Source organism: Epinephelus lanceolatus, chromosome 9 (genome assembly GCF_041903045.1).
Source record: "Epinephelus lanceolatus isolate andai-2023 chromosome 9, ASM4190304v1, whole genome shotgun sequence".
In the NCBI taxonomy this organism is placed as follows: domain Eukaryota; kingdom Metazoa; phylum Chordata; class Actinopteri; order Perciformes; family Serranidae; genus Epinephelus; species Epinephelus lanceolatus.
The window spans coordinates 30,265,115-30,285,355 of NC_135742.1; the positions used below are offsets into that span (position 1 = coordinate 30,265,115).

Consider the following 20,241-nt stretch of genomic DNA (forward strand, 5'->3'; position numbering starts at 1 on the left):
GTAGCTGTTGGATGGCAAGCCTATTTAAAAGAGCTACAAAAACACAGTAGTCCAGTAAGAGGGCAAAAACAAACAAGGCTAAATTGCTCCTCTGCACTTGGGTGGTTTGGCAGGTTATGAAGGCAATAGTGGCTTTGAGGAGGTTTGTCCCAATGAAAGGGCTAACTGTGTAGATCGCTGCACTGTCTGGCCCAGGCCTGGAGGAGGGTGGCCTGCCCTGGAGCTGTATTCTCCAACTAACAACAGCAAATCAGACTGTATTCAACTCTGAATAGATGTCTGGTGTGAGTGTGTGGGTTTTGAGTGAGCATCTGCTGAGAGAGTTACCAGACCCATTTGAAATGACTGGACAAGAAGCGAGGGTGCCCATACTAGGAAACACTCTCACAGCTACAGTACACAAGTCACAACAGAGATGGGCCAGGAGTGAGAGTGTGCATGTGCAGCCAGGGAGCAGACTGTGTTTGTCCTTGTCACGTAGGGGAAGAGACGCAGTGTAATTCCCTGATGTGTGTTTACTCAGCCCTAGTGGGCTGGCCCTTTGATTACAGCGCTGACCACATAATATGAGTAACTGTTCACTACTGCTCCAAATGACAAGCACATGTAGACGACAAACTGGAAACAATGAGTGGACCTGAGGAGTGATGGCTGGCTGAGGAGACAAAACAAAACTGAGATCTCTCAGTATGCACAAAAACTCACATCCAAACCTTTACCGTGAAACTTACTACTGAATTCATACCCTCAAACCCTTCCATCACTGTGATGGTGAATTTCAATGTGGCATTTTTCACATCAGACAGCAATTTTACCATGAGCTCAGATGTAATTATAAGCTGTGCAGGGCTCAATTAAAGGTTGAAGACGTCAGAGTGAGTGAGCAGACCTCCACCGCTGTGTGTCAGGGAGCCAGCAGAGGTTAAGGCAGAGGAGTGAAATGAGGCCTGCATGATTTACGTTATGTCCTCTCCTCACACCAGACGCCCACATCTCCCTCTGTGGAGCACAAGTATGTGTGAGTGTGTTTGCCTGCCTGTTCTGCATCTTTCTCCCAGGTCTTTAAGCTGTGAGCCTGCAGGAATGCTCCACCCTGTTACCCCCTGCTGGTTTTATCACAGCTCCAGCTACAAAGCCTAGTTAGTGGGTAAGCTCAGGTTACCCGACCCACCGACCCCGCGGCGCTACGGGGAACCTTGTCTGCACTTATAAAAACAAGCAACATCAGCTCATTTTACATCAAACAATTGAAGCTACAGATCTTCCTCGTCTTTAGTTTAGTATCAGCTATTCTCCCTGGTGGTATTAGTCACAGGATTTCGGTGTCATGTCTTCCTGTCAACAACTTTTTCAGCGTCTTCGGTGCAAGACAGTTGAAGTGAGAACTTGGCCTTGGAATTGTTCACCCATAGCATTCACATGCCAGACATAAAAAAAGCAATTTCAGCACATTTGGCTATTGTCCTCGACTGGCACATCTGATGTGAGCTCCAGCAGGTAGGTACTAACAAGCTAACAACTGCAGCAAATTACCATATTTTTCCTTCTTTCAACATTTTTGAGGAGCTCATTAGCTTCATGGGTGGCAGCTCTGAGTGGCATGTGGAACTAATATCCCTTCAACATACTCACCCCCTCACAATATAAGTATGTCTGTCTGCCAGACTACAGTATCCAGGCTGAAGCGGCTCCATGTGTGTTGTTAGCTGCCAGGATGTTATAAAGATTTACTGGGATGCTCTTTAAAACAACACCTTGAAAGAGTGTCTGGTGAGAAACACACTAGATGTAATTCTCACATCCCAGAGGCCAAGAGTGGTAGCTGGTAAACACCAGTCTTTACCGTAATCACTGAGTTTGACCAAGAGACATATCATATCATATATACCGTACACTTAACCTTTAGCACATGCTGCTAGCTGTCCATCTCCTCTTATTCCAGTCAAGTAATGTAGAGGTGGGACCAAGTTGTTGTTTCGCACGTCATAAGTAAGTCCCAAGACCTAAACTTTTTTTAAGTTGTAAACAAGTCATAATGCATTCTTTACCAAATGTAATGCAATTTAAACGGCAGAGTAATGATAGATTAAATTTACAAAAATGAATGCTTTTTATTATTTGAACGCATTTGTCAAAACAAGTTTGTTGGAACTTGTATTCGTTCTTTGTTGACCACTGCATAGTTTTTGTACGCCAACACAATATCTTTGGTATCATTGTTTCCAACTGGCGCTCCATAACATGACATTAGCTCTCCATGACACTCTCGTGCAACTTCACTGGATGCTGACGGAGAAGTTCAAACAAGGTGAATCTGCGGACTTAAATGTCGACTTGCTGGAAATATTTAGTGTTAATGTCTTGTGTGTGTGTGTGTATGTGTGTGTGTGTGTGGTGGTTAGCACTGTCGCCTCACAGCAAGAGGGTTCCTGGTTCGATCCCAAGTGTGGTAGCCCTTCTGTGTGGAGTTTGCATGTTCTCCCCATGTCAGCATGGGTTTTCTCCAAAGACATGCAGGTTGGGGATAGGTTAATTGGTGATTTTAAATTGCCCGTAGCTGTGAATGTGAGCGTGAGCCCTGCGATAGTCTGGCAACCTGTCCAGGGTGTACCCTGCCTCTCGTCCAATGTCAGCTGGGATAGGCTCCAGCCCCCCTGTGACCCTCAAGAGGATAAGCGGTTAGAAAATGGATGGATGGATGGATGGATGTTAGTTGATTCAGGAAATGGAGTGAAACACTTCTATAAAACATAATTTCAAATCTTTTGGCTTGGGGGAATGATTCAATTCAAATCAAAAGGCTACAGTCCAAGTGAAGTCAGGAGTCACTGGTGTCAAAGTCCAAGTCAAGTTGCAAATTTGTGACTTGAGTTCAACTCAAGTCACAAATTTCTGAGCAGTTTTCAGTGTTTGGACTCAGTTGAATCAGCATGCTTTGAGCTAAATGCCAACATCAGCACGCTAACGTGCTCACAATGACAATGCTTATATGTTGATGTGAAGCATGTTTACCATCTTAGCATCCTAACGTTTGCTAATAAGCACTGGTCAAAACCAAAGAACTGGAAAAGAAATTGAAATTTTGACCTGGTCATGGCATTAGATGAAAAGTTAGCCAGAGCTATTATAAGCTATTATCCATCCTCTGGGAACCATGAATGTCAAATGCCATGACAATCCATCCAATAGATTTTGAGACAATTCACAAAAAAAAACTACCTCATGGTGCTGGAGAAAAAGTCAAAGGATCGCCAAAGTCATTGTGATTCATCATCTATGGACTATGAATATTTGTACCAAATTTCATGACAATCCTTCAGTAGTTATTGAGATATTTCAGTCTGGACCAAAGTGGTGGACAAACCAACCAACAGACAGACTGAAGTGAGTGATAAGGCAAAGAGCTACCCTGATAAGCAACAGTGCCCACCATGGTTCCTTTCCTGTTTGTCACCAGTAAAAGTCTTTCATTCATATTCTCCCAGAAATTATCCTGTCTATCACCTGTCTCACACCCCATTCAGAGAGATTACGGTGCTACTGAGGAGGGCTAGACTGTCTGTGAACCACAGGCGAAGCTGCCAGCACGCACCTCCTCCCAGAGATCTCCCTTATCTTGTCCTGTGGAGTGGGGTTTACCTGATAATGAAGGACTAAAGTGTAATTATGTGAGCTTTTCAACATAACTCTGTGATAGCCAGTCTGAGTGTATCATCCTCCCTGCTGGACAGAAGCCCATGAATGGATAGCGGCAAACGGAGCAGCTAAGATCTCACTGATACGCTGTCTGTATTTCTCTACAAAGGCCCCGAGGCGTGCTAAAATAACAGCTCACACATAAGATATATCTCATCTTGTACAAAATAAACATGACATTGTAGCATCTGCAGAAGTGAAGTATTGGGATATTATATGGGATAATAAACAGTAGGCTACTCACAGTTTCTCCAAAGCGTTAAGTCCAAAGAAGGATCCATTTCTCAGAACTCGGATCTTGTTGTGGCTCAGTATTCTGTAGAAAAGAAACGGTATTGTTAGAAATATTCCCACTGAGAATAAATTGAAGCATATCTCATGGTGCTAAATCACTATCTTGGACATCAGCTTCACGGCTATGGGAGAGTTCAGGTTTAACTAAACACACAGTGAAGGGGTCACAAGAGGAGGATGAAGTCCAAATAAAATGTCTAATTGGTGCTGCAGTCACACGACATTAGTCTGACCACAGACATTAGCTTAAGATGTTTCCAATTAATGTTAAAGACGGAGTAGGACATCAAGATAAGGAGGGAAGCTGTAATCTTGATCATCATTTCGCATACATTTTCACATCAAAAGGATGTCTGTCCACATCAAACGAGTGGCGGCACAGGCCATGTTAATTAGCCCTTTCCCTACTGGCGAATCACTTGGCTTATGGGGCTCTTATCAGACCTGAAGGCAGAGGGCCACGGGACACACTGGAAGTGAGGCTGAGATTGCTTTGTCTTGGAAATGAATATTTACAGTAATCACTTTGCGCTGACGGACTTGCCACTGTCAGAGTCAGTTAGAAAAGACCTTTGTATAAACTTTAAAGGGATAGTTTGACTTTTTTGGAAATATGCTCATTTGCTTTCTTGCCAAGAACCAGATTAGATGATTGATTGAACACAGTGTACATTAAATATGACCCTCAACCAACAGATGTTTAGCTTAGCACAAAGACTGAAAGCAGAGGGATATCAGCTAACCTAACACCTGACATTATTATGGATCCTACTGAATAGTTTGATTGGCTTTTTTTTTTTCTGGTGTGTCACGTTCAATGTCACGGATGGGCCTGAAAACAGGTCAGTAATTAGTAGAAAGCAGCATGGAGGCCAGTGAAATGTTGCTATGGTTACTTCTTTTCCTTACATCTCTTACTTACTTAGTCTCTCTCTCAAACTTGATGCTCAACTAAATTGTGAACGATGATCGAGCGCTGCTCGGAGAGAAACGCACAATATTTTGTGGAGACCTGTCATTGCATTTCAATGGTAAAGGGGCTAAAATGGGTGTGTCCACCGGGGTGTCATATTTCCATCACTGCTGATCTGAAATGATCGGAGCTGGAGCCGATAAAAACCCATGACTACTGCAAAGACATTCGTCCTGGGAGGAGATGCTAATGGTGATCTTACCCTTTAAACACAAAAGCCAGATATTAGTGGGTGTTAGCGGGTTTATTGTCCAGTGGGAAAAGTTCTTGAGATTTAAGTGGTAAATTTACGAGAAAAAAAAGTCACAAATGTGCTGCCAGAAAGTCAGGTGATGTAATAAAAAGAGCAAAACAGTCCATGGAGAGAGTAAGGTGTGGAACTTCCACACAGGAGACTGAGATTCAAGTTCTGTGTGAATCAGTGTGGGCTTATTATTTTCAGATTTGGTTGACTTAATTTTTTAGTTTTTAGGATGTATAAAGCTGCTGAATGTACAATGTGTTTATATTTTAGCAGAATAGCTGAATAGACCCGTTCATGTTGACATCATATTTCAACATTGCTAGGATGCCCAAGAATATGCACCCACGTGTTAATAGACACACTGGCTATTTATGTCCCGAGGGTGGCAGTGGCATCATTGGTTATGGAAATCTGGGTGCTAAAACCATCTGCCACAAAAAAAAACAAAAAAACATACTCAAGTTGATGACCCTCAGTGGTTTAACTGCTCACCTTGCTGCAGTGAGGTAGAAGTGCTCTCCAGAACCCTATGACATCACTGTTGGTGTGGTTATAGGTGCAAAAAAGCAAAACACTGGTGTTGAGTTACTCTTTAACAGCCTCCTGGACCCATGGGGACATTTCTTAAAACTAAAATGTTTAAAAAAAAAAAAAAGGCATTCATCCTTGTGTTTAAAGCCTTGTGGATGGTTGTCATGGTCTCCTTCAAAATATGTTTATACTGTATACTGACTTTGAGTACTGAGTTATACTATATACTGTTTTGCTAAATACCCTTTGAAGAAGCTATAATTGACGCCTGGATTACGTTCACTGGCAATGTTTTATCAAATTCAGGAGTTGTGACGTTCTCGCAGTGCTCAGGAGTTGAAAGGAGCAGGTCAGGGTGAATGGTTGGGTCTACACCAGGGACTGGGGTTTGCATTGTGCATGTGTGTGTTAGGTTTAGGCCACTAAAGCACTTGGGAGAGGTTTGGGAAAGATTGTGGTTTTGCTTGAATATTGAAACAGGCAATCCTGTCTTCAAGTCAGAGTTGACTTTTTCAATATTCAACCAAGACCAAGATCCCCTGTGCTGTTGCACATTTGTTGTACATGAACATAATTTTCAGGAGGCAGGGTTCAATGTTTACACTACTGTGTAACATGGCTCTGCGGATCCACGGACCTGCCCACGTCCCCTCAGCAAGAGCTCAGGGTACAGCAGGGGCTCTGCTCAGGCCATCATTAACACACCCTTCAGTTTCACATCATCTTCGCCTCTACCACATGGTGCTTAATGGGCTGTTTGCAACATTAAGTGTGTTCTTAATCGAGAGAGTGGAGCTGTGTGAGCGCCTTTAAAAGTGGGAGCGGACTGTGAACAGTCTGTGAGATTTACAGATTCAGCAGCAGTCGTTCCCCCCACCCCCCCTGTTTCCTGCCACATCAATAAAAACACCGCCTTCAGCTCTGCACCTTCCAACTCACTTAATGACCAGATTTAATCATCCAGTCTTGGTGTACAGGGACACAAACTGGCCTGACTTACTTCTTCACTTCAGTAACTTCACTGACAGGAAGACAGAAGAGAAGCACACAAAAGGACAGCCAAAATGGAAAGTAAATTATCTTCTGCTCCAGTCATCCTGGACACCTCAATCAATATCTTCCTACAATTATCTACCAAAATAAGAAACCAGAGAAATTTATTTTTACACCGGCTGCAATCAAGAGACGAGAGCTGCTCCATTGATAATAACTATAATACTGAAACCGAGGCCGCTCTGTTTTATTTAGCATTTAAAACCAAAATTACCTTTATTTTAGGTTCCACTGTGAAAATGTGCAACATCAATGGAATTACTATCGCAAAAATCCACATTCATTTCCAAAGCTGAGGCCTCAGAAATTGACTGTCTTATTTCTCCCTTTGGAGAGAAAACTAAAATCATGTTCACAAATCCACAGTGAATTGTTGAGATAAATCACCGTTATTAAGTCAAGACTTTTCTTAGGTTGGATGGTAGACAAGAGCAGAGTCAGTCCTCCTGTGGCGTAGCCCGCATTTGAACCTATGACTCCTGGACCTTAAGGTCTCTCACTTGACTTTGGGCACGGTATCTCTCCCATAACTGGATGCAGGCCCGAGATGAAAGCTACAGAAGATCCGGAACTGCCTGAATAATTCAATACAGATAGAAGAGGAGAAAGTCACATCTGGCAAAGAAGCAAGCCATTTAATTCAACGCAGACAGTTTAGATACAGATAGTTCCTTTTTAACTAAGCTTATTATGCAGGGGGAAAAAAATTATTAGTCAGTGAACAGCTTATACGTTGGTTTTGGTGTGCTCGAGTGTACATATGTGTGCATAAATCTTTAGGGTTCTCATCTAATTCTGATATGTTTTGAAAAGCTTCCTTCTTAAAACCTGTACAGATGTGTTTATGTGTTGTGTCCATGTTTGTTTGGAAAAACATTTAATTCCACATATGGCATCCTATCACAAAACCCTCATTTGTCTCAAGTTATGACATTTCAACACATGATATTTCAATTTGCTTGCTACTCTGTACACTTGAAAGCTAGGCTTTCACAAATAAACAAAGACCACAAAATGAGCTAACTGAAACCCTCCCACAGACAACAAAAGGCACAGATTTCCAGGAACGCAGGGGAGTTGCAGAGGCTGGACACTACTGGATAATAACCAAAGTCTGAAGTTTGGAGCACAGTTGTAGTGACGGACATTGTTCTTTCATAAACAATACAGAGAGTACAACTCTGAGAAAGAGAGAGAGAGGCAGATCTCTGTAAACAGACAGAAATAGTCAGTGTTCCCATCAGGCTAAACAGGAAACCCAGCCAATTAGCTGTTTATTCAGAACCTGGTTTCGGAGGTCAGGGGTTGTAGAGAGAGCACTTCCCGGACAGCCATCAGACAGATGGAGCAGTGTCCGGAGGCAGGTGACAGCTGAGGCACATGAGAGTGCATCACTTCATCACTGGAGTATACAAAGGTTAACAGAGCTTTACAAGCAAAGAAGATGAGTAGCTTCTTAATCATAGAAGTCCATGCTGCTGGGAGGTCTAACGTCTGCTCCATGGTGCTACTGAGGCCTTACTGTACACGAGCGGCTTCTCTTCGCTCCGTATAAGTGACAGATCAGATGGCAGATTGAGTTAATCTGCTTTCAAGAGCAATAAGATGTATGGTACATGGCTCGACAGTGTGATAACTCAGTCCAGACTGGGGATGGTATCTCTCATTCACTTAACCCTTTCAGACCACAAAGGCCTTTGAAAAATCAGACGGGCTAATTGAATCCATCTAATCTATGAAAAAAAAAAAAAAAAAAAAAAAACAGGACCACATGTCAGGCTCCAGCATCCCATTCACCACTCTCATCTAATTCATTTACATGAAGATCAAAAAGCAACAAGGTCATATGAAAAGAGCCAGGTCAAACAGAAGCACAGACACCAGCCCTCCACTGGTGTGGTGTACTCAGAGTCGAGGGGTTAAACAGGGACAGTGAAACCACAGCAGACACAGAACGCGTATATATACACAGTCACTTCACTTCGTGTGCTGCTATGTTTGTGTCTACAAGTCTGAAATGAAAAGAATACATACATAAAATCATCACCATCTTATGACTGAAAACTATACTGTGGTCAGGAAAAGTTTTTCAGGGGAAAACTGTGTATATTATATGTGTTGTGCAAACAGTTTCATAATGGCCTGGGCCCAAACACACTCTAAAATAGCTCAAATAAGCAGATACGTAAAAAGCATCTGCTTGATTAATCATGGACCAGGAAGTTAATCTATTGTGCTCTGCAGGAGGCCCCGTCTCCTAGATATTCTGTTTATATACAAGTAGTTTGAAACAGCAAACCAGTTTAAGGGAAACATAAAGCCGAGCTATTAACATCAGCAAAACATTCACTGACAGTGTATTTCAGTTGTTTTCAGACATAATAGGCAATCTTGCAATACAGTCTCCACTTGTGGTGACTGCAGCTTTATTTTTGTTATCACCTTTTTATTAATATTTAATCATGATCTTTCCCTAACCTTAACAACAGGGCATTTGTTGCCTAAACCTAAGACAGGAGTCTGGGCATGAACCCAAAGTTCTGGTGTCAGGGTCCTGCCCACCATCCTCCCCAAACACCTCCGTGCAAGGCCTGCATGATATATTAATGTAGTGTTTCATTACCTGAAAGAAACTTTGTCTCTAAACATAATCCCTGCAGCAATTATGTTGCCACAACGTAATTAGAAAATCAGTCTCTGCGGGACGGTTATGATCAGGAGAGAAACAGAAAAATACCCTGTCAGGCCAGCAGTAAGAGACAACTGCAGGTAACGTGGTGCAGTGACGGGGTCAGGATAGGAACATTTCTGTCTTAAGAAAGTTCAGGGTGTGAGTGTGTTTTACCACAAAAGTTCAAACTATGGAACAATGCAATCTTTTAACATGACATATATCCATGTGTGTCTTCTATAAATTACTGAAAAATCCCCTACAGCCAGATGTTGGCAAAGATCTGTCCAAACACATTTGCTGTTGTCAAAGCAAACTAAAACTATTAGCTGCACACAGTGTGATTTGCTCAAACATATTGTAGGAAATGCAGTGGGTTTTTTGAGTCATTTCATTATTTTTAAAATAAGAAGAATGACTTCTGCTAGTGTGCTTGATGTTTCAGTAGCAAGTGCCATAGCTCAGTGTTAGCTCATGGTTTCCTTGGTGCGTGACAGAGTGTGAAAAAGTAAAAACCATTCAAGAAAGAGTCTTGTCTTGTAAACCGCAGCAGCTCCTCCCTGCACCGTGCCACTCACTTTGTTGGTTTGCTCAATTTGCTTTCTAAACCCACAAAGCCTTTGAGGGCCACACAGGGGCATGACAGCATGTCGCAAATCGTATTTGCTCACTGATTTACTTCCGCCCCCCCTTCCCAACTCCTAAGTGGAAGGCAGTCCCACTGTAACATACTGCCTCAGGTCTGGGGGAAGGACTGATATGTGTGTATGTGTGTGTTTTCACATATGTGTACCTGCATGTGCTGTAAACTAGAACTGTCTGTCAAAAGCAGCATGCCTCCTACAGCTGCTTTTGGTTTTGGGTCATTGTCAACCAATCATTTCACTGAGGAATCATCTCTGTGGTGGAGCTGGGAAGGCTTGCTGTGCGGTGTGCAGCACTGAGACAGGCAGCAGCTGAACAGAGTCCTTTCAGCTTTCCACATTGCAACCTGGTGCAGAGGGACAGCGAGGGAAAACCGTCCTGTCCTAACCACATCCAGAATACTGCAAACCCAAACTCAACAGGATGTCCTGTTTGCATTCGGCTACCACTGAAGGTTTGGTGTTAATTTCTTTGCAGCCCTCATACCATCTCCCTGCTAGTCAATACTAAAAGGAACAGTTCAACCCAAAATCAAAAATATGTATTTTTCCTCTTGATACACTCGCAATCCGTGCAAGTGTAGCACTCTGCATGGAGGAAGCTGTCGTCTGTGATGTGCACAGCCAGAGAGGTGAATGCAGTCAGACGGCAGACAAACACACTGGACTATCTGACAGCGGGGTGAAATGATTTGCCTCATCTCCAATGCAATTCAACTTGAGTGTTGCAAAGGTCGACACAGATAAACAAACAATGCAGTTTAATTTGTATCTTAAAGGGATAGATCAATCAAGAATACACATTTTTTCCCTTACCTGTAGTGCTATTTATCTGTCTATATTGTTTTAGTATGAGTTGCCAATGTCTGCCTTCTCTCCAATATAATAAAACTAGATGGCACTTGGCTTGTGGTGCCAAAGTGCCAAAACAATACATTTACGTGCAAAACTGACGCAGGAGGGGTACCTAGCCTGTCATATTTTGACGTCCACTCATCCAAGCGTCTGTATTCGACGAGCAGGGAGTGAGAATGTGTTGCAGCCGAGGAGGACGCCATTAAGATTTACATCTTGCGCCATCATGAGCGCAAGCCTCTAGTGAATAAGTAGATGCACGCTTCTTTTTGTGCAGTCATACCGTTGGCGGCCGTAGTTCAGTTGATGTAAAATAGTTCCTACATGAAACTGCTCAAAACAAGGTCTGTGGATTATCTTCAGTAACTGGGTCATGATTTCTGGAAAGAGACACTGCTTTTGAGTTTTTCAAATGCATTCTTTGGTGCTTTAAGCACTACAAGTTGAGTGACATCTAGGTTCATTACATTCGAAGTCAGACATCTCTACAGCTGACATCTCAAACACTCAGCAACTCACACCAACACAGTCCAATCTAGAGAGGTATATCGCACTACAGGTAAAAGGTAAACTATGTTTTTTTAATTTTAGGGTGAACTATCTCTTTAAATCTTCTTGTTTTTTTATAAGTGGGGAGCATATACAGGAAATGCTCCATCCTGGTTTGGCATTTAGTCCAGGACATGAATGAGATGCATTTGAGTGAAAAGCGCTGATTCAAATTGGCCTCTGCCGCTCTCTAAATATTCAGGCATGCTGGACTCAGACAGGGAGCTCTATGTAGCTGCAGGCCGTAACAGCAAACCACAAACAGAGTCAGAGACTTAAGGAGGGATTTATATTTAATAAGAATTCATCTGTAGGCTAAGCTGCCTGCGCTCATTAAGTATTTATTACTCTTTTTTAAAAGTGATAGTTATATCTGTCATTTTGAACGCAGAGTGTTTTCTGCAGCATCACCCAGCACAACACCTGGAGCTGCTGCACTGTGACTGCACATTGGTCACTGACGAAACAGTGTGAAGAGTGTTGATTAGACGCCCCACCTCATGTCCCACCCTCAGGCATTGATCGAGCTCTCCAAGGCCAACAGAGACACAGAGACACAGGTTCAGCGTAATAAAGAGAGTCAAAACAACCCGACGGGCCACTGTGTAAACATCATTTAACTTTGGATAGGTCTCTTACCCTCAAGGACCACACGCGATGTGAAAGACAAGAACCCTTGAAAGAGATTGGTAACGTGCCATAAATCCAGTCCCGATTCGGAGACCAATGGGAGCCAGATAATGGGAGTGATTTTCAATGTGAGTCCCAGAGCGTCATTATTGAATTAAGCCCACTTTAATTAGCATGCTGACTTGATAATGCACATGCTGGTGTGTGTCACAGCAGTGCTTAAGTTCATATAAATAAAACAGAAAATAATTTGGCCTTGAGGGAATTTTCCTTAGAGGTAATTAAATTCTGCTGAAAGCAATACGATTATCCACTTTTACACTAACAGCGCAGCATTGTGTGAGCGCTTTAATTTGTGTACGTTACAGCTGAGAACATTCTATACAAAACCATCAGTGTGTTTTACTGCATTTTCCCTGCTTTGCTTTCCATTTGAGGAGCTTTCTGCTTGCCAGAGTTGCATTTCAAGTACACTGGCAGTTCACAGAGGAGAGCTAAGTGGACATGGCAGCATTTCTCTTTATATCCACATCACACACACTGCACTTGGACTAATGAGGACAGACGTAGTGGATCAACAAAATATTGTGGTTGAACCAAAAAGATGGATTAAAAACAGTATTACTTAATTTGGCTGTTACCAGGTTTTCCGAGACCGCTTACTCCGTCCAAATGACAGGTCCAATAGATCAAAAACCATTATGACATTACACTGCAGTTTAACATCATAGACAAGGAGCTGGCCTCAATCAGGGAGTCTCATTTCAGAGTCAGTTATGAGCTGAGGGTGCATCAGTGAGAAGGGATAATAAGATTATACCTGTGTTACATGATACGGTAAAGAATGGTGGTCTCTTTAAACACTGTTAGAGTTTAAGGAATATTTTGACATTTTGGCAAATAGGTTTTTCACTTTCAGCCAAGAGTAAGCTGAGAAGAACAATACCTAACAATAGGTTTATTAGTTTAGCCCAAGCCAAGAACTAGTCTCACACATAACTCTCCATAAAATCAGAAATTGTTTTTACACTTGGCTCTTTGTGCAGTTTTAACAAAATGAATTACAACGTGTTAAGTAAAAAGCTTTAGAGGTGCTGGAGGGTGGATTATGTTCCCTTTCAACAGATCCAGGCTAGCTGTTTCCCCCTATTTTCAAGAAGCGGCAACCTCTGGGGCTGAAAAATGATGCCAACTTGGAAGTGCCAGAAAATACAGTTCCTCTAATGGCCACTTGAGGCTGGCTCCAGAAGCGAGTCAATCCCCGTAGACCACGATGTTAAAATGCCCAATTTAACAGCAGAATAAACAGGTGTACAGCCTGGTACAACAAACGGTTTTGGTCTCTATAGCTGTTTTTCACTTTTGTGACAGCTGTACGGGGTTGAATTTTTATATAACTTACTCACTTAAATTTTTATTAAGGCTTAAAGTTCCACACATTTAAGAGCAAGTCCATCTGAGTGACAGGCTGTCTGCGAGGCGTCACCACAGTGAGTCAGATCCACCCTCCAGTCCAAATACGGCCACTACTGGCCCCAAAATAACCAAAATGGTGATGGCCAAAATTCTTAAGACTTACAGCTTCAAAACAAGAGTTCACAAGGAACTGGGTGACATCACTGTGGCTACGTCCATCGTTTTATACATTCTATGGTTTGCAGTCCCTATGCAAACCTAAGCCAAGCATATGTTGTCACATAAATGAAGGAATCAAATCTATAAAAAATAATGGGGTCTGGGGTCAAAGAATATGTGATATTTATATGTGCTGCCCAGGTCCAGAGGAAAACTGGTCTCAAAATGAACAAATGACTGCAGCCTGGAACATGAAGTGTATTCTAATTGAAAGTAGGAGTTCATTGTATGTAACTTCTTTAAAGGTTTCAAAGACAGGCAGTAGTCTGACACTTGCACACATACACACACACACACACACACACACACACACAGCGCCATGCTGGGTTGGGGCTCCTGTAGTGACAGGCTCTCGGCAGTAATTACTGTGGACCTTCATTAGTGGCCGAGAATTCTGGGTCATGGCATGTCACAGGGAGTGTGTGTGTGTGTGTGTGTGTGTGTGTGTGTGTGTGTGTGTGCATGTGTGTCACTGGTGCATGCAGTAGGTCTGCCAGTAATACAGTGCATACTTTTTATTACACAATTACCAAAGAAAGAGTTTTAGCCAACCAGCTAATATTATTCACTGAATGTGACATAAATAGTTCTGTTTTATTCAAATGTCCCATTAAGTCATGACAGTGTGACAGTGAGGTATCAGGATGCTGAAAGTGAAGCAGCTAAAAGGAATTCAGCCTTCACTGATTTTGTTATTTACATTGGTGCTTTACTGTGATTTGTCAAAATGTGCTCTGCGGAAAAAGGTCTTTTGTTTCCTGAGCCAGCACACACAACTTATGTTTTCATACAGAAAGCATCCTGCCTTAGTTAACTCGAAGAACCATCCAGCACTTTTCACTGCTGTGCTCTTTCCTGTTTTTAGCTGGTTATAAAGACCTTTAAAACACTTTATCATTTTTCTCTGCCCACTACTGTTAATGCTAGTGGTTGTTGTCGCTGTTGATGCAGAACAAATTTCCAAGTGAGGACAAACTCTGATTTTTATCAATACAACACCTCAGTGGAAGCTATTATCTGTTTTCCCAATGTTTTTAGTGTACTACTATTGAATGCCTGTCTCCACCATGGACAACAGTGGAAATAAGTCTTAAGCCAACCAAACACTAAAATATCTTACACTCTCACATATTACTCTGTTTATTTGAAATTGCCTGTGTCGTGATTCATTATAGTAGGTTTTTACATATTTCTGTATTTGGCAGCCTCTGTGTGTAATCTAAAGGCAAGTAATCTACAGTTTAATTTAGATGGAAGATAACATGTTTTGGATAACGTGTTTAATTTTGTTTCCGATGCCTGAGGTTTGGCCAGGCTAAGTGTGGCTTTTTTTTTTTGTTTATAGTTTTGGGAAAGTAAATTGTCATTTCAGGAAATGTGTGTAAGCGGGCTGTGGAAAGAAATAAAACTGTAAAAAATGTCATATCAGCCAGTTTGTGTCAACCAACAGCAATATAATGAACATGGTGCAGATGGTTTGATTATGTTCACGTTGTTCGCTATAGATTTGCTACTGTTCTGGCTGTGCATGACATATTAAATACAGTTATTAGCATTAATTTTATGGGTTGAGAACAATCCAATTCAGTGACATTTATGGTGACAGTTTTGCGATAGTTGACAGTTTCAGCGTCAGGCCTCACAAGCCTGCATCAGTCGAACCCAGTGTCTCTCTCCTGCTAATGGACACTTCTGCAGAGACAAGAAGAGGAAGGCTGTGAGGGAGGAGGAATGAAAGAGAGCATAAGCAAAGAGATCTCTCAGACTGGGAGGTGGCTGTGTCATCTTTGTTACAATAAGTACTTTATAAGAGGCCTCTAGACTGCGCTGCACTATTCAGCGCTTGGGTCCATCCAAATAGCTTAACCCTTTCATTGTAAGAGGACGGAGAGCCACCTAAGCCAGCGGTCCCAGGAGCCCCTTGCACCCTCTGCCTGTCCTCAGAGAGTCACGGCACTGAGTGCAGCGGAGAGACTAAATGCCCTCGAGCACAACAGGCACTTTAGCAGCAAATGCATGTCAAGATGTGAATGTGCCCATTGTGCCTGACCCACCAGCGGGCTTGTAGCAGCCACCAGGGAACGCTGCCAAGCTACAAGCCCCATTTACCGCCTGTCATGGAATGGAGCATCCATGTAATTGCATGCAAAATATTTTTTGTGAAATCATTTTCGTGAAGCCCTGATTGGGTAATTCAGTCACCAAACGGGGAGCGGAGGCCGAGAGAAGCCACATGAAAGGGTGGAACAGATTCCTGTCATACATGTTAAAGGGACAAATAAATGAGTTAGGTGATTTATAGTATATGGAGAATCCTGCATTACTGTGCTTTATTATCATGCTTTCCTGCCATGAGGCTATATGGGGAGTGAGCTTCTGCATTTGATATGTGCAACCACTTATTATAGAGTACACTGCATTGTGCTTGGGTTACCAGGCTGGGCCAGGGAGTAAGGCTTTGTGGTTTGTGGCTATGTGTGTGTGTGTGTGCAGATTTAGATGCACAAGTGTGTGACCTATCAGATTTATTTATACGGAAAGTGTGTATGTTTAACTCAATGTGTGTGTGTGTGTGTGTGTGTGTGTGTGTGTGTGTGTGTGTGTGTGTGTGTGTGTGTGCGCGCGCATAAGTGGTCCAAAAGCTACTAGTCTAAAATTAAAATCTGGGTTTTTGAAATGTCTCTAATTAGAGAGGGGAGGACTGAAGCCTATTTTGAGAGCTGTGGCCATGCACGCCCTTCCCATATGTGTGTGTGCACAGGCAAACAGGCTAACACACACACACACACACACACACACACACACACACACACACACAATACACACATTCGAGAGGAAGGTCCCCCACTTGGAGTCAGTCTTATTAGACAATTCATCGAGTTCTGCTAACAGGAACCGTCCATGAAGTGCGTTTCTTGTGCCGTCTATACACAGTTTACACACAATGAACTTTAAAGACGTAAACAAGTAGCTGCTGTGAATATTAACAACCAGAGAGCACGAGTTGAAATACCGCCGCCTTACTGTAAAGCTGCAATAAATTATTGTAATATTTAGAGTCAAATACAAGTCAAGACAAACCAAATTGGAAAGTTTATGGCTGCAGAGCAGGAACACAATAGTCAGTTTAATCACTGTCTAAAGTGTTTTTACACATTTAATGAGGCAATTTAGTGAATTTAGCCTTTTCAGACAGCGAGTGGAATGCGGTGTATGCCTGGCTAACATTGTCTCATTGTTCTGTCTCATAACCAGCCTCTGTTTTCTGCTCCTGAGCAAAGACTGCTGGGAAATCAGGCTGTGTTTTTTACAAAGGGTCGGCCACAATCTTTCTGCCCCAGATACTCTCACGGTGTCTTTCGAGGCATCTGTGAGAAGGTTGTGCTCTTGTTTTGTTGTTTTTTGCTCTTGCTGAGTGACTGCACTGTATACAGAATCACAATTCACATCATATAAATTCTCATTACTGTGCGCCAACCAATTTTGACACCAGAATTTGAACAACCATAAAGCATGTGTTAACAAAATATGGTAGACCAACATGCTTTCCAAAGAATAATTTGATTTCAGCTGAAGGAGTACACATTGATACTGTATTTTTAAACAGTGGTTTACTCCATCAACACAGATTTTAATAAAGCTTATTGCTTTATTTCACAACTGGCTCCGTCCCTTTGATTGAAGCTGTAAACCAACTCATATTTATAGAAGAAGCAATGGATAAAACAACTGCATTGACAGATTTTTAATATCCTGTGGTTCTGTGTGACAGTAATAGCATACTCAACATTAAAATGGTTTGGAGTGATAGTGAAGAAATTGTGAAGATGATTTGTTGTCGGTTGGTTTACATGTAATCAGATAAGTAAGAAACGTAACCACACACACATCCATATTGATCAACTAAATACTAAAATTGGATATATTTCAGCCGCTTTTATGCCATCAAATGTGGGTGTGTTCAACCAAAATAAGATCTTTTTCTGAGGGTTAGGGTTAGGGTTAGGGTTAGTGATTAGTGATTTTTGTCCCTAATTCCAACCACACCCACAGAGTTGTTGAGAAAGTTTCAATGTATCCACTACAAAATAATGTACAAACGTAACATATCTGTGAGTTGTAAAAACATTCAATAAAACATTTTTCTGGCAGCTGGGTTGATATGTGAGTATACTGCCCTTATTTATTAGTCCCTTTAAGCTTGAAAATGTGAGAGCCAGTGTGAGACTGGTAGCTCGAAATCTGTGTGATTGATTAAAGCTTGTGTTTAATGATACAGCTACAAAATGTTTCTCTCTACTGATGCCTAAAGAAAGCTTTGCAATAAGCTTCCCATGAAGACTAGAAACAAGGGGAAACAGCCTGCCTGGTCCTGTCCAAAAATAATACTATATCTAGCGGCAACTCTAAAATCTACTACGAAACATGTTGTATCTCATTTGTTTAATAAGAACACAAACCAAAATGTAAAAACAATTACCGTTACCCCTGGACAGAGATTTTTCACGCTGTCTTTATGTGAGCTAAGCTGATCTTCTCATCTAACCTTTGCCAAAAAAAAAGCAAATAAAGCATTCCTCCCAACTATATTCAACAGGGAGCCAAAGTGATACCAAAACCTGAGGATTCTACACCTTATTCAAAATCCCATTTACTTTAGTAATATCTCAAATTAATATCTCAAATAACTAACATTCCAGCCTGGGTACATAACCTTGCTCAGTATAATCAGTAAGCGGTGTGGTTCACTCCGTGCCTCTAAATGGATCGTATTTTAAACAGAATAATATAAAATATTTTTTACCAAATATTTCTGCTTTTAGGGTGCCATTAAAATACACCATTTCACATTTAGTCCTAGATCATCGTAGGTTAAACGAAACAGCTCGACAATAGTGCAGAGTCCACAAGTGAGCTGAGGAGTTGCTGATCAACTCAGAGCCTGTTTATAGTTCGTATTAACATGTGTCTTGGGTGATCAGGTCACAAGTGGACAGCGCTATATACAAGTGTCAACAATCATCAAGACATATCATAATCTGGTCACTTAAACTACTTGCTGAAGTAGCTTTTGCAGTGTAAACGTTAATTTGTCCTGATGTGTCCCCAACAAGGACTATGTCATCAGCACAGAACGTGGTGGTTGTCTTGGTGACAAGTCTCTATAAATTGCCCATTTTACAATGAGTTGGATGAAGTGCTGCTTGATCATCCAGCGTTTTGTCCTGTAGAAAAAGACATTGTGGATTCTGTTGACAGTGATATCTCCAGCTGTACAGACATAACTGCGAACATGACGAGCAAGCAGCTGGCGAGACTGTGGACATAATAACTGTGTGCGAGGTCCTTTGACCTTCTAGCGTAAGTAACGTAGGCAGTAACAAAATCCAAACACAAGTGGCCAGCTGAAGATATATGATAGACGCAGGTGTAACACATATTAATACCAGGTATAAACAGGCTCTCAGACATGTCTGTAATGACACAAAGACAGGATGGTGGAGAAGACAGCAGGGATTACAGCTAAAATGTCTGAAAAATGATGTAGGCCTATGAAACAGTGGCATAGGCATCCATATTGCTGTGCTGGGAAATTTTTATGGGAGTTGTACTTTTTTATATGCTGACAAATTTAATATAGCTTCACTTTTTTTAATTATGAAGGTTTAAAAAACTAATAGCAAATGCTGTGGGATGCCAAGATAGGTTGTCCTAAAATATGGATACTGATCTCCAGGAACATGGTAATATTTTCTGACAGATCGATTAAAGAAATGCTCAATGAGAGACTGCTCTTGTTCAGTCTGTGCTTATTGTTGTTTCAAAAACTGTATGCATCTGTACCCGCTCTCTGACTCTGCAGATAGAGTCGCACTACTTATGTTGATTGATATAGATATGTTATTAATGTGTTATAGGTGGAGTAAATCTGTTTAACCCAAGAGTAATCAAAAAGTAATCTAAGTGTACTCTAAATACATTAGTGAGTTCCTGAAATTCAGTAGATGACCAACTATTGTCATTAGTTCTCAAGAGAATACATAACGGAAACACACGCACACACGCACACACACACACACACACACACTGAAGCCACAGGCATTCCCACTATAGACACCCATTTTCTCCGTCTGTATCCATGTGTTGTCGACCCAGAGCAGGAACTCTGGGGGCCGCTGTGGTCAGACAGGGGGGAGAGGGAAGTTAGCACTGGCAAAGAAAAGTCAAAGTCAGGCATTTTTGGAGTAAGATAAGAAGAGAGCGGCACGAAAGGAAAAACTAAAATAACAAAAAGCCACTTGGGGGTATGAGATTACTGTGACAACACATCTCTCTGTTTTTGCCAGGTTTTGAAATATCGCAGCCTTTTAATCAACAAACACAATGAGGTGATAAGTGAAATACACATTCATCATCCAAACAGACAGGAAGTTACAGTACAGCACAGTAGGTGTGTGGAGATGTC

The 20,241-nt window shown here is 41.8% G+C and overlaps 1 protein-coding gene across 1 annotated transcript in view; it reads right to left on the reverse strand.

The window, feature by feature from the left end:
* adgra2 (adhesion G protein-coupled receptor A2) overlaps positions 1-20,241 on the reverse strand; it is a 47,348-nt gene that overhangs the window by 19,983 nt on the left and 7,124 nt on the right. The window contains exon 2 of the mRNA XM_033620282.2: positions 3,941-4,012. Within this exon, the coding sequence (XP_033476173.1) occupies positions 3,941-4,012 (72 nt within the window). The remainder of the gene's footprint in view (positions 1-3,940; positions 4,013-20,241) is intronic.